Source organism: Dermacentor variabilis, chromosome 10 (assembly GCF_050947875.1).
Source record: "Dermacentor variabilis isolate Ectoservices chromosome 10, ASM5094787v1, whole genome shotgun sequence".
NCBI classification, from domain to species: Eukaryota; Metazoa; Arthropoda; class Arachnida; order Ixodida; family Ixodidae; genus Dermacentor; species Dermacentor variabilis.
The window spans coordinates 65,652,354-65,666,088 of record NC_134577.1 but is presented as its reverse complement, the minus strand read 5'-3'; the positions used below and the strand labels follow the sequence as shown (position 1 = coordinate 65,666,088).

At 50.2% G+C, this 13,735-nt stretch overlaps 1 protein-coding gene across 1 annotated transcript in view; it reads left to right on the top strand.

Moving 5' to 3' along the window:
- The window catches only part of LOC142559280 (E3 ubiquitin-protein ligase RNF220-like), a 73,010-nt gene that overhangs the window by 45,913 nt on the left and 13,362 nt on the right, over positions 1-13,735 (top strand). Inside the window, exons 5-10 of the mRNA XM_075670901.1 lie at positions 7,808-7,937; positions 8,583-8,628; positions 9,340-9,411; positions 9,777-9,819; positions 10,465-10,608; positions 13,593-13,731. Coding sequence (XP_075527016.1) covers positions 7,808-7,937; positions 8,583-8,628; positions 9,340-9,411; positions 9,777-9,819; positions 10,465-10,608; positions 13,593-13,731 — 574 coding nt within the window. The remainder of the gene's footprint in view (positions 1-7,807; positions 7,938-8,582; positions 8,629-9,339; positions 9,412-9,776; positions 9,820-10,464; positions 10,609-13,592; positions 13,732-13,735) is intronic.

Sequence of the window (13,735 nt, the reverse complement as noted above, 5' to 3'; positions counted from 1 at the left end):
AGGTTGCTGGCTCGTACGTTAGTAACGGTAGAATGCAATCATCGAAGAGCTTTCGTTTCTATGGTAACCGTTGCCGGTAACAGTAAGCTGCCCTTCGTGTTTCGCTAATGCCTGTCGTACATTCCTGAAGACCTCACGATGTACTGAAATTATGTTTTAAAAAAATATTATGGGGTTTTACGTGTCCAAACCACTTTCTCATTATGGGGCACGCCGTAGTGGAGGACTCCGGAAATTTCGACCACCTGGGGTTCTTTAACGTGCACCTAAATCTAAGCACACGGGTGTTTGCGCCCCCATCGGAATGCGGCCGCCGTGGCCGGGATTCGATCCCGCGACCTCGTGCTCAGCAGCCCAACACCATAGCCACTGAGCAATCACGGCGGGTTGAAATTCTGTCTCCTCGTAAGGCATGACGCATATGTTACTTATCTTATCACAGCGGATCATTCCGCACACCATTTCAACAATCCACCATTCACACACAGTAAGTTGCACAGTGAGTGCACAACTGCAAAACGCACAATAAGACGCGATTAAACGCTACACTTACTTTGTCACTGTTCTTGGTGCCACCGCCTTTCGTACTACAGTCTAATATTGCCAACGGATGTACCACGCACTGATATTAGGATCGGTACACACACGCCCTAACTAAACTGCCTCCTCATCGGCCCGTCTGGGGGTCGACTGAGTCGGCAAAAGCCGGTGAACGCCCAGCTAGTACTATGTTAATGAATTGAAAATCACTTCATGTTTAGTGCACCAAGCTTGTGTCACCAAACTGCGTTGAAAAACGTGACCTCCGATCACTTAGAGCTAGATCGTTTCCGGGAGTAAACAGCGCTTGATAAGAACGAAAAATCTAGGAGCGGTGGTATACGTTAACTAGTAGTCACTACTACTATACATCCACTGAAGGCGTTCGTGTACTCACGAATCTGCTATTGATTGACGCCCAGAATTTTTTTAACTATTAGGGTATACAACGAACCAATATTTGTTAAGGGGCACGGCGCACAGATTGGCGTACCACGTGCGCCATTTTTTTTCTTTTTTTTTTCGCGGATCATTACATCCTTCAACTGCGGCAGGTTGGTTATGGTAGTTGCGTGCAACCTCGCACGTCACCTTGTCTCAGTTATATGTGTGAGGGTTTTCCCTGCGAGCGGACACAATTGTGTGCCATTCCATGGCTTCGTAGTAATTCGATGGCAACATGTATCTCCAACAGCGCCCCAACGTCGTAGGGGCTCCAGCTGTGGAAAGTTGTGCCCCCTCCCCTCTTCCCCGTTTTTTCTTTTTCTGTGAGATATCGTATACTTTAAGAACAACCATGGCTGGAATACCGCGCGAATATTTCTGTTTGGTCTCCTCAAAAACAGCCGCATATGGCAGCACTCACACGTTGAATTATTTTTTTTTTCATTACAATGTTTATGGTGAAAAATACACGACTCAAGAGGCCTCGAAGAGGAGGTTACACGGTCGTGTAAATTGAAGCACTTCACGTCAAACCAGTGCCACGGCTGCAACGTCGATCCTTGTATTAAAAAAAGAAAAAAAAACACGTATATGACGATTCTAAACTCAGCGAAACGAATATCCCCAAAAACGGAGATGCAGACCGCAAGTTCGGCAGAAAGGTTAAAAGTTGCGGTGAACGATTACGAGTCGGTTAAACCCGCAGAGTACGTACCTTATACGCTAGCACCTTTTTTTGTTTTCCTCCCATTACATCAGAGATGAGTAGATAAGTGAACGTCGTCGCTTAAGCACGCGTACATCACGCGCTGTCAAGCAGAGGCTGGTGAACAGGCAGGAACAAATAAATAAATAAATAAATAAATAAATAAATAAATAAATAAATAAATAAAACGCAGCAGCGTTTTCCTTAGCAGATCGAGTGACCGCGCAATTCGAGAATGCGGACAATATCATCGATTTGATGCTGCAGGCAGCAAATTTGCGGCGGGCCAGCAAACCGCCTCCGCTCGAGCTCTCCCGGACCATCGCGCCCAGGTCCCTCCCAATCCTGCTCAGTTTTTTTTTTTCTCCGCACTCGGCTAGCTTCATGTCTCTCAACAGTCGAATCAAGCTGCTACCGCTTCTCCAGGCCCAAGAAATCACGAAAGAAAAGAAAGAAGAAGAGAGGATGGAGGAAAAAAATAACGAAGAAACAGCGGTGGCGACGTAATAGTGTGTCGATATGAGCGCTCGTCCATCTTGGTCGCAGGGTTCCGGCGAGCTCAGAGGAAGAACGCCCGGGCGCTTCGAAATCGGACTCGGCCGCAATCAAAGTCCCCTCGCTCAGAAGCGCCCCGCTTCCACCCCCCACTCGACCACCGCCGCGTGCTATGTGCCGTGGACCTCGTTTATACGTGTATATATATACCGACCGACAGCAAAAAGCCCCGCGACCAGAGTTGCATCAACGACCGCGTCGAGCGGGCGCGGCCGATCTGACCGCAGGTTACCGCGGCCAACAAAAACCGATCGCTTCGGCTGACGTCGCCCGTTCCCGAAGTCCCTCCTGCGCTCCCTATCGCTTCCCGCTCTCCCGTCTCGAGGCTTCGTCGAGGGAGCGGCCGCTTGCGAGCGCGGGGGGAAAGAAGGTAGGCACGGCGGGTCGGGAAGGCCACAGATGGATTGTCCCGAGCAGCGTAAATTGAGAACAGCTCGGACGGATTAGGGCTAGCCATCCGTCCTCCTAGCCGGCGCTGTTGCTCGATTTGCCCACTCGGCTCGCGCGGGAGCCGAAACCGAATCGGGGTGTTTCTTTTCTGCGTCCGTAGCCCCCGTGCACCATTTTTTTTTTCGTCTGCTTGCTTCGCATTCTTCTGCTTGTCTCCGTTTTCTTCCTTACTTTTTTCATCGACTGCCTTCTGTTTGGATGTTCGTCTGGTCGACCCGTTTTGTTGACCCGCTTGTCGCGGCTGCGTTTGTTTGCTTGCCAACAAGACTCGAAGCGTTGGGTGGCAGGATCCAGAGAAAATGGTCGGGGCGCACGGTAAAACGCACCTGGTGAGCCCGGTTCGTTCGATGTCCTCTCTCTTTTCGCGAAGCAACGCGCCCCCTGTCATTCATGGCTCTCCATGCCCGGCACATGAAAAAGAAATGAAGCCTACGCGGAAGCAGGCGACCTCCCGCGATGCTGTCAGCAGGTACCGTCTGCTCGCCGCCGAGTTGCAGACGATGACGAGCTCGCGTCCCATCTTTCGGTGTCCATCGTCCTGCTCCCATGATTACGCGTACTTGTGTGACGCCGCCGTCCGCCCCCCGGCGTTGACAGGTGGCCCGGGGGTCCGGCTGAATTTCTAGCCCTCGTGCTCCATTCCATTGCTCTTCTTCAACCCCAGAAGAAGCCGGGATCGCCGCGCTTCCAGACAGCAAGGCGATCTCGCTTCGCTCCGTCTGCTACAGAAAAACAGAAAAGAAATATGGCGGCGACTCCACCTCTTCCCCGTGCACCCAGTCAGCTCTGGTTCGCGCCTGCCACCACCAGCTTGGCCTGTGTCAATTTCGCTCGCGGATCAACGGTCGTCGTCGCCGGTGGCGCCGCTTTACAGCAAGCGGGGATGAGGGAAAAAGAAAAAGGAGCAGGGTTTTCTTGTTGGCCGAGATTCCATTTTGAAGGGGCCGAGGAAGCCCGGTTCGCTGGGGGAATTGCTTGCCTATCACTTCTCTCCGGCAGAAGGGCGAAAAACCGTCCCTCGCTTTGCTCTGCTTCGCTCGCCTCTCGAGCCATCGACCGCCGCCGCCTGCGTTATCTTTATTCATGGCTTTTATCTTTCCAATTTTCTCTTCTTTTTCGCTTTTCCTTCTTTCTCTACTCCGACGCAACGTCGGGTGCATGGTGTCCTTCCTATTTATGTATATATATTTCTTTCTCCGTTCAAGTCTGTTCAAAAAAAGGAACGTCCACGTATCCCTTTTTGCAAGGCGTTCTTCGCACGTCGTCGACCCCTGGGTGTTTGTTTGGGTGCGTCGGACGAAAACGGTTTGCCTGTTTGCGCCCACCCCGGCGCTGGGCGACGTGTTTTGTGAGCGAAACACTTTCTATTCGACGTCTTCCTCATCTTCCTTCTCCTTTTCGGGGCTCGCTCACTTTCTTTCTTTCTTTTCTCGGCACGCCTGGCTGAAGTTGTTGTTGTTGCTGCTGCTACCTCGGATGGCGCGGCAGCCTGTTTTCTGCGTTGGCGGTTTCCTTTGAAGGAGAGCCGCGTAAACGGTTTATCCATAAGAGACGGGCTGCCTCCTCCAAACCTTCTCTCGTACGCTTTATTGGAAATCTGACGCATTCGCTCACGCCGTTGCAACCGTGGTGACTGTAGATTTACCTCATTCCTCTCCGCCACCTGTGCATCTTAGAGTGCATGCTATTAGACTGGTGATATCCTGCAGTGTCAAGTTAATTCGCCACCCGCCGATGGTGGCTAGGTATATAACTATGAATATCTGTTGTTGAACTTGAGGTCACGGGTTGAAAAGCAAAATTAAAGGCAATGCAAGCATATATAAACAGTTAGGTGCACAATTATTGCTGCCCTGACTGCAACCTATACGGACAACTTCATTTGAGGACGCTGTACTTGAACCGATTCAACTTCACCTCTAGGATATCATCAGTTCATGCTTAAAGTGTCACTAAATGAAAATTGCTTAATGTAGCAGATAATTAGCACCTACGCAAAAGCAGAAAGACTAATTATTATGGCGAGCAGTAGCTTAGGAAACCGGAAAGGACGCAAAGATGTGAAAATGACGAACGACGCCATTACACTTTAAATTCTAGCACCAATCTCTTCGTAACATGATATGTTTGTAGCAGCATGTGCTGCGTCCTAGTTCGTTAAAAATTAAAGTAGACATCACTGAACTGAAAAGTAAGCAGTACTTTGTCTCTTACACTTGGGAACTTTTGAGGCGTAAGAGCAGACGATACACTATCGTAAATAGCTGATTTCTGTGACACTCACTTGACATCATCGATGGCTGAGTTGCAACGCAATTTTTTTAACGGTAAAGCTCCGACTTTCTTACACTAAGTAAATGCAAATAATATTTTGAAATATATTGTCTATCATAACAAATATGTGTATCTATTTAAGACACTGAGTATCGTTCTGTTACTCAATGTTAAGCTGACCACTTATTCTTCTATCGTTCCATCGTTCCGCGTTTTGTTCTGTTATTAAGGTTAGAAAACTAAGTTACCTAATAAATTCTGAGGTATTACGTGCCAGAGCCACACTCTGTTAATGAAGCGCACCGCGGTTGGGGTCTGGGGAATAATTTTAACCACCTGTGATTCTTTAAGGTCCGCCCAATACACGGTAGAGTGGTTACTGCGTAGAAATTCATGTGTATTCTACGACAAAAAAAAGGAAATTAGGAAACCAGCGGCGGTAAATAGAATGTCAACAAAAATACGTTTGCCCCTGCAGAGTGTTCACAAAATATTAAACTGCTGTACACGCCGCTCAGCCCGTAGCGCACGGTATCCGCCGCATACGACGTTATACAGGCCAACTTATCGCAAACGTAGTTCTTTCCGTGCGTCCACTAAAGAAGTTTCTTAAGATATTCGTCTTTTGCTTCCGGTCACTCGTTGACTAATATAGTTCTTTTTTCAGTCCTGCAATTATTTAAGTTAGAAAGTTTAATTCCGTGGTCTTATACGTGCCAGAATGACAATCTGCTTACGAGGTGCACCGTAGGGGGGGGGGGGGGGGGACTCTGGATAAATTCTGACCGCGTTAGGTTGTTCACCGCGCACCTAAATCCAAGTACGCGAGCGTCGTTGAGCCACAGAAGCGCGCTCGCCGCGGCTGGGATCGAAAACACAGCCTCGATCCCAGCAGCGCAACGCCTGCTGTGCTCGAGCCATTTCGAGCCATTTCGAGCCATTGGGCGAGCCCGGAAGATCCTGCGATTCCCCCAACGTATAATGCATGCTATCCTGTTTTGATACCCCGAAATCATTATTTTAAACGTGGCGAATCAATCCCGTATATTCTAAGGTGGCGTTTTTGATACGTAAGAGAGAGTTTTCAGTTGCTGATAGTATCGGCAAACCAATCACTAATTAACTAATTATCGTACTAATTAAATTCGTTATGCGTGGCCAGAACTAAATGAGCAGGACTGACATTTGGGCCAGTGGGCAGGGGGTTAATTTCTCCCAAACTAAATGTGAACAAGCGGGTAAGTGTTCCTTGGTGTGGAGCTGTCACAGGTCTAAATAATCCTGCTTAGACTGCGGTTCTAACCGTAACTGGCGTCTAAAGTTTTAATATTGCGTGCCTTAGTGATGCCACGTGTTATTCGCCAACGAATTGTGGCTGAATCAGAAATGGCTTAAAATGCGGGGAATCCGCCCAGCTTTGCGGCCGGTGCGCACCAAAGTATCGCTCCGTCGCGAAGGCTGCCCTGGATATTTTTCTTTTCCCTTTCCTATATCTCTCCCCTTAATGCCCCGGACAACCAGCGACAAGCTCTTGACACCGATGTATTCACGCCCTCCTCCTAAGGACGGGGATTCCTCGCCCCGGGCGAGAACCGCAGCGCCCTTCTTCTGTTCCGGCGGCAGCTCCGAGGCCGTTCTATCGATCAGCGGTTTTCATCGGCGGCGGAGGATACGCCGCGTATTTTAATCTCGAGGCCGCTCCCGACCTTTCCCTCGGAACTGATATATATTTGCGGCTTCCCTTCTTTGTGTGTTATTACTCTGCTACTTTTCTTTAACCGAAGTCGAAGTGTCGGTCTATTTCTTTATTTTATTTTTGTTCTGTCAGTTCGGCGTCTCGTCTTCATTTTTCTTTCATTTCGTTTTGTTTCTTTATTTTATGTCTTTCCGGTCTTATATATACCTCGTTCAAGTGCAGCCCCATCATACTTGTCTCGTGGTTTTTCTTTCTTTCTTTTTCTAGTCTCTCGTTGTGCCGTTGACTTACCGATTTTTAATTACCACAATAGCGCGTTACCATCTTCAATATTAGCCTGCAGCGCTATACCGTTGTCCATTTTCCTGTACTTTTGATTGTTTTTACTGTGCCATTTAAAAAAACCCCATGAAATGAACACCTTCTTGTCTGCAAAGGCATATCGAGAAGCCAAAGTCTCGTACACAATTATCACTATATTAACGGGAAAATGGAGTCCAACAGCAACTCACAAATTCTTCGATCGACGTTATGGGCACTGTCAAGATGGAAATAAGGAACCTACACGCGATGATGTTGAATGCCAACCACGCTGGAGCGGTTCGGTGCACCAGATCAAGGATGTTTCAGTTAATTTCAGCCGTAGAGCATGTTTGCTACACTCTATTGTCAAAGGATTCATTTAGGCAGTGATAAAACCAATATACCTGAAACAATTGTTTGCCCTTATCGGAAGGATTCAGCTGATATCGTCAAACGGATGTATGTTTATGAATTAAAAAAAATAATTTTTGGATCCGTGGATCCATATTTCAGCTATCATGGATAGCAGGATACTGACTGCGCGTGTTCCCTTTAACAGGGAACTGCACTGTAGCGGTTCCGCATATAACACTGTAGCAGTGCTATTCAAAAAAGGGGGCCAAGACGTCCATCTTACGTAAGCGGTGACGTGCCGACGCGGCTAACCACTAAGCAGCAGAAGCACTCAAGGTACGCCGTCGCTTATGGTGAGTGGGTGGCAACTTCCGTCGCCACACGCTTAGGAAATTTCGTGACCGCGGTCGTCTACACCGTGAATGCGATGCGGATCCCGATGCTCCGGTGGCTTACTCGGGGTCCGTGGCCATTACCGGTTGCAGGCCCCCTCGGTTCTCCGAAGTGGACACTGGGCCAGGCGACCAGCTGTCCCGTTTGTGGGATCACGTTGGCGCAAGCGCAGATGGCCGACCACTTTCAGCTCGAGATGGACAAGCTTGCCGACTTCTACAGGTAAGTACGAGCGGTTTCGGCCCTTAGAATGAACACGCTTCGTCATCGATAACGCCTACACGTCTGCTCCTATACTATACGCGTATAATGTTCCTGGATCTGTGCCCGACTATAGACATCCTACACCTAAGTTCTCTCTCTCTCCCTCTTTCACTCCCCATTCCCCTCCCCACGTGTAGGGTAGCAAACTGGACTCAGTCTGGTTAACCTCCCTGCCTTTCCGTCTTCCATTCTCTCTCTCTCTCTCCTGGATCTGTACGTAATATTTCAGAGAAGCGCATAGTTCTACATTTGCACTTGAGGGAACAAACACAGGAAAGTAAGCGCTAAGATGATGATGATGATGATGGGAGAAGCCGATTTGAAAGTGAGTAGTTACGCCACCAAAACCATTCTTTTAACCTTTATGTTGTTCGGAACGTTTGTCATAAATGGCATGGGCCGCCTCCCAGCCATTTAGAGAAAATAACAGGTAACAGAGAAAATAACAGGTAGCGGCAGTCATGCTGCTGATCGCATTTTCTTCGGTTGTAGCCTACTGTCGCACCATCTCTCTCCGTTGTTGGTCTCTTCTCTTCCGCCTCCCCCCCCCCTATTTTTCTCTGCTCATTTATACCTCTCCTGATAACCTATTACCCTTTGCAGTTGCCGCCGGTGGGTTGACCGGACACACGAGGACAGCTTGCCACTGGTGAGTTGAGTTCAAATACGGAGACAACGAACGTGACCTTCGCGCGTTTTTCTCATCGACCGTGTTGTTTAGATTGCTTGCATCAACGATACCCACGAGCCGTTTTACTATTTGCGTCTAACTTACTTTTCATACGTGCCTAAACGACGTTGCCACTTAGTACTTTAAGGTCTCGGTCATGACGCTGATGCGGGCAGGTTGTGTATAGCGCCAAACAACATGCCTTGCCAGTACGAGCAAATGCGCGCATACACTATTATCCGAAAAGCTGCCGACCACTTACGCGATGGGCGCTGACCACCAGGTCACTTCAGAGACCTTAACTAGTTAGCTACCTCCTTGGCAGCAGCCATTGGCAAGAGTAGTCATGCTTGCATGACATTCCCGATTTGTTGAGCCGGTATAGTAGTGACACAGGTCACCGTCGTTGTCCTGTGAGACTTTGCTAACTCAGTGCAGTAACGAGAGGCCAGAAGCGTGCACCGGAAGTAGTGACAGTCTCGTCTCGTTACATAAAATTAGTACTTTAGATGAAGGGTGTACGCCCGTAACAAAGCACTCGCAATCTCCGCAACAATCTTTGTCCTGAAGGAACCAACTTTCGCGTAGCGGCTTTAGTTTTCCTGCCGCGTGACCCATAAAGCAGTCATCGCAGCATCGAATCGTGCCTCGAGTTCACAATCTCCGCGTGCTCTCTTTTCTCGGTTGCAGCAACCGGAACCACAATCTGCCTGCCGGACAGCTTACGAGGCCGGCAAGCGATCGCCCCTGTCTCGGTGGGAGGTAAGCGTCGGGTTTTGTTTGCGTTTGTTTGTTTGTTTATTTGTTTCTTTTACGTCCGCATGCCTGTGATTTACGCCACTTCTTGAACAGCAAGCAGTCATACCCAGTCTAATACCCATCTTTAGTAAGTGTGTAAATCTCTGAAACATAACAGTGCAGCCGAAGAAGACACAGGCGACGGCTAGGAACTGGGGTCGCACACGATGCTAACCCGGTCAACACCTCTCAGTTGCAAAAACCTACGAGAAGAAAAAGATAGCAGTGGCATCCTAAAGAGGATGGCATTTTCTTTCCTTGCTTGTTTCACGTGCCTCTCGCAGCCTTTAATTTGTTTTTGTTTTCTTATCTTTTTACTCTCTTTTCAGACCTACCTCAAGGTCCGCGGTAATCGTCACCAGCGACTGAATGGTAAGCATGGTTTGCTAAGTGATGCACTTTAATGACGAAAAAGGACAATGCTACACTGAAACCGCGTACAGGATGCTTTCGGTCCTTCGTAGACAGGCCACTTGCAGTTATCCTCGTCTGCATTTCCAACTAAAGAAAAAACAACTAAAAGCGTGGTTTTTGACTTGGTTATCGGAAACATATAAAAAAAAACATGCCAAATCAATTTGCTAGAAATGTTTAAACAATCTCAAGACTGCTTAAATTCAGATTTGCAAAGAAAGGCCATACATCGCTCGAGTTTGCCCGTCCCGCCGTGGTGGTTCGTTGCTGTTCTGCTACGGAGCGCGAGGTCGTGGGTTCGACTCCCGATCGAGGCAGACCTATTTCGATGAAAGCTAAATGCGAAAGCGCTCGTGTACTTATATTTTGGAGCAAGTTCTCTTTTTCTTTAAATGCAGCATGTGACCTAAATTAATCTGTCGCCCTCTACTACGGCGTCTCTCATAACTCCGGTGTTATTTTCGGACATTAAACTTCACGAATCAATGTATCAATCAATCAAGCTTGCATCTAAACTTCCTCTCTTTGTCTCTCCGCCCCTTTCCCTTACCCGCCTCCCTCCATTGGACGACGTCTCGTGGTGACGAAACGCGAACCGTCCAGCGCTGTGTGGTCGCCGTCGCCGAGCCGAGCTTCCGCTGGACCTACAGTCGGCGGACTGCGGTTCCCCGCCGGGCACGCCGAGGAGTCGAGGTCCACCTCCGCCGCTCAAGGTCGAGCTCTCGGACGCCTCCTACGAGTCAGCCGGTGAGATGCGCGCAACCGGCCGGTGTGTATGCGAGAGCGTGTTGTATACACCGGACCGTCTCCGTGGACCGCGTTTACTGCGCCTGTCGTGGCCTTAAACTGGCCAGGGGGGCTATTCTGTAAGAGTCCACCTAGTGGACTGTCCGTTTCGGCCGCTGCTGATTGGCTAGGGCCGCCCGTCTCCTCCTCTCCGGTACAGCTGCATCCAATCAGCAGTGGCCGAAATGGACAGTCCACTAGGTGGACTCTTACAGAATAGCCCCTCTGGAGAGCTCGAGCGAACAGGCAAATGTAACACGCTCAACACGCTTGCTTTCCGTGGTTTTCCGAGTGTTTCACATGGGGAAGCGACGAGGGAATGGTCGCACGAAATTTTAAAAAAAAGGAAGTTTGACCTTCCTTGTTCATTTTATTAAATTAACGAAAATGAAGATTTCTTAAAGAAAGCATTATGATTTAGGCTGATTTACTGTTTCTCTTTAGTGTCACTTCAGTATTTACATACGAGTACAGCAATGACACACGATAAACACTCCTCTGCTGTCCTTTGCCTTTCTTTTCGTGAGCACACTGCAGGTGGCCAGGGCCGGAACGCACAGGTCGTCAATCTAGGTGCCACTCTAGAAATTAGGCCCGCTAGCAGCTCGGAATAAGTGGCCCCACACGTGCGCGTCATATGCATACTTCCCTCTAGAATGCGTGCTTTTGCGAAATTGGCTGCAGCGATATCGTCCTCCCCGGCACGTAGCTCACTATACACATTCTCCTGTCTTTTACGTCGCTATCTTTCTTTTATCTTTCTTTTCTCTCACGTTTGAGCACGTGGTTGTGTCTGCACGTGCGTGCGTCAGCGTTCTACTCGAGCCCCGGCGCAGTGGATGCACGTACGCTTCATTCCGCCAACCGCCCGCATTCCTGTCGTGCTTCTCCACTTGTGTCATAAACGTGTTAGCAGTCGGTAACGGTTCAACAGAAAAAGACAAAACAAAGCAAGACGAACACCAACACGGCAAAAAAAAAAAAAGAGAGGGCACGCACTCAAAAACAAGGTGACGATCGATCGCAGCCCTTTGTCCATCCCGCAATATCCAGCGAGCCCAACAGAGAGGGGCGCTCCGACCCGGCACATATATTTCGGACGAAACGCAGCGTGCAAAGCGGTCGGCTGTTGGCGCACCTCTCCCACATACACACGCACGCACACACGCTCTGGTTCGCGGAACACTGTCAGTTCCGTGCAGCACTCTGGAAACGCACCGCGAGGAGTGCCGTGCGAGGCAGTTCGGGAGGGCTATGTACCTCGACCGTCGCGACGACTACCACCCCCCCTCCTCCCCCCCCCCCCCCGCCTTAGTTACAGCAACGCCTGCAGCGTACACTGCCACGCTCCAGGGAGCACAGCGCGCAGGAAGACCTCGTCTCGGTCCTCTCCGAACGCCCGCGTTGAACGCGAGGATGCGCACAGTATTGCCACTCGCCTCAGTGACCTCGCTAGCTCCGTCGCGAGGCCCGGCGTTGTTCCGGGGGGGTCTCGCTTCTCTCTCTCTCCGGCTCCCCCCTCTCCCCTTGCGTTTCCCGAAATCCTTTCTGCCCCGTTGAGCCCCCGCTATGCCACCCGCGCCCTGCGGCGACAGGGTACCGAGACTGTACTGGGGCCCGCACTGTGACCTGGTATGGCGTGCGACGGGTCCACTTATTAAAGGACGTTCTTCGTGGTGATGCAGAGAGAGAGAGAGAGAGAGAGAGAGACGGCGAGATGCGAAAGAGTTCGAGGAACATTGGACGCAGTGGAACGAAAAAGAAAGACCGTCGTGGCTGGGCTGGCGTAACCGTTCCCTTCTTTCCGTCACTTCCTTCCCGGTTTAAATCGACATGCACTTCGACCCGTACTCGGGACTCTTTATTCCTTCCGAAGGCGCTGCTGATTATGCCCACCTCGATCACTCCCGTTCGGGAGGCGCGGCACGGAGTGTATTTTGACAGCAAGCTTCTTGGCTTTTTCAGCAGTTGACATGTGGCGAAGCTTTTCGTGGTTTCTATTCTGGTAGTTCTTTACAGCAGACTGCTTGCTGGCAGCCGTCTCTGACGACCGTTATTAAGCGAATGGTTGGGAAGCGACGGCCCGGATCCAACATTTGGCGCTCCACGTGAGGTCTCAAATAGGAGAAAACACACCTGTAGTCCCCAAGCCCCGTGCTAGCAGCCCATGGCTGCAACTTGTTTCCGCATGTTCTGCCGCAACACCGCTGACAATCTTCCGCTGCGCTGCTTGCGCATGCGCTAGAAATAGCGCTGGTGTGTCGTGCCGTACTGCCAACGTTTCGTGGTAGACTAGAAAGGGCATTTTTTTTAACAAGTAGCAGTGATCATGTAGCTGACGAAGAACGAGCTGGCCCGTACGGGTAGTTGACATCGCATACAATAAGAAAAAAACCTAAGTTACGCTAGTTCCAGCGTTGCTTCTTGTATATGTCGCATCTTCCTCTGGTTGTTCGCACACAAGTTCGCTGTCGTTTTTCACTCGGATTTCTTGTCGTGGACCCGCTATTCTAACTCAACCAACTGAATGCAGGTGTATAGTGCCCGCAATATGGAAATTACCGCGCAAGGAAGTTCGAGCTACGCAAGGTGACAGTGACGGCTGTTTCAGTTCTCGAGTACCGCACGACGCGACATGGCAGAGTAAAAGAGAGCGAACAGGGCGAAGAAAAACGAGCATTTGACCGCTGAATAAAAAATGGGGAGTTAAAATGTGGGGAGATTGCGAGCGAAGGGGACCGCCCAGTGGGGGGGGGGGGGCGCAGCCAGCTCCTACACCACCGAGCCGCCCTTCTTGACGCACGCATGCCGTTTTTTGCGCTTCTCTTTTCCGTGTGGTGTTCCTTCGTGTGTCGCGTATTGGGGGGGGGGACGAAATTTTGCCATTCTTTCGCGCTTACGGCCCGGCCTGTCTTTTCTCACTCCCGCCTATTCTCTGAACGCAGAGCGTTGCCGATCGGGATCTCCAGGAGGAGGAGGCAAGGATCCCCAGTCGCCGTCGGGAGTTCGGGATCGAACGGGGAGCGCCGACGGGACCGCCGACTCCCGAGGCGGCGGCGAGCAGTCGTCCACAGGGCGCGACGGGTGA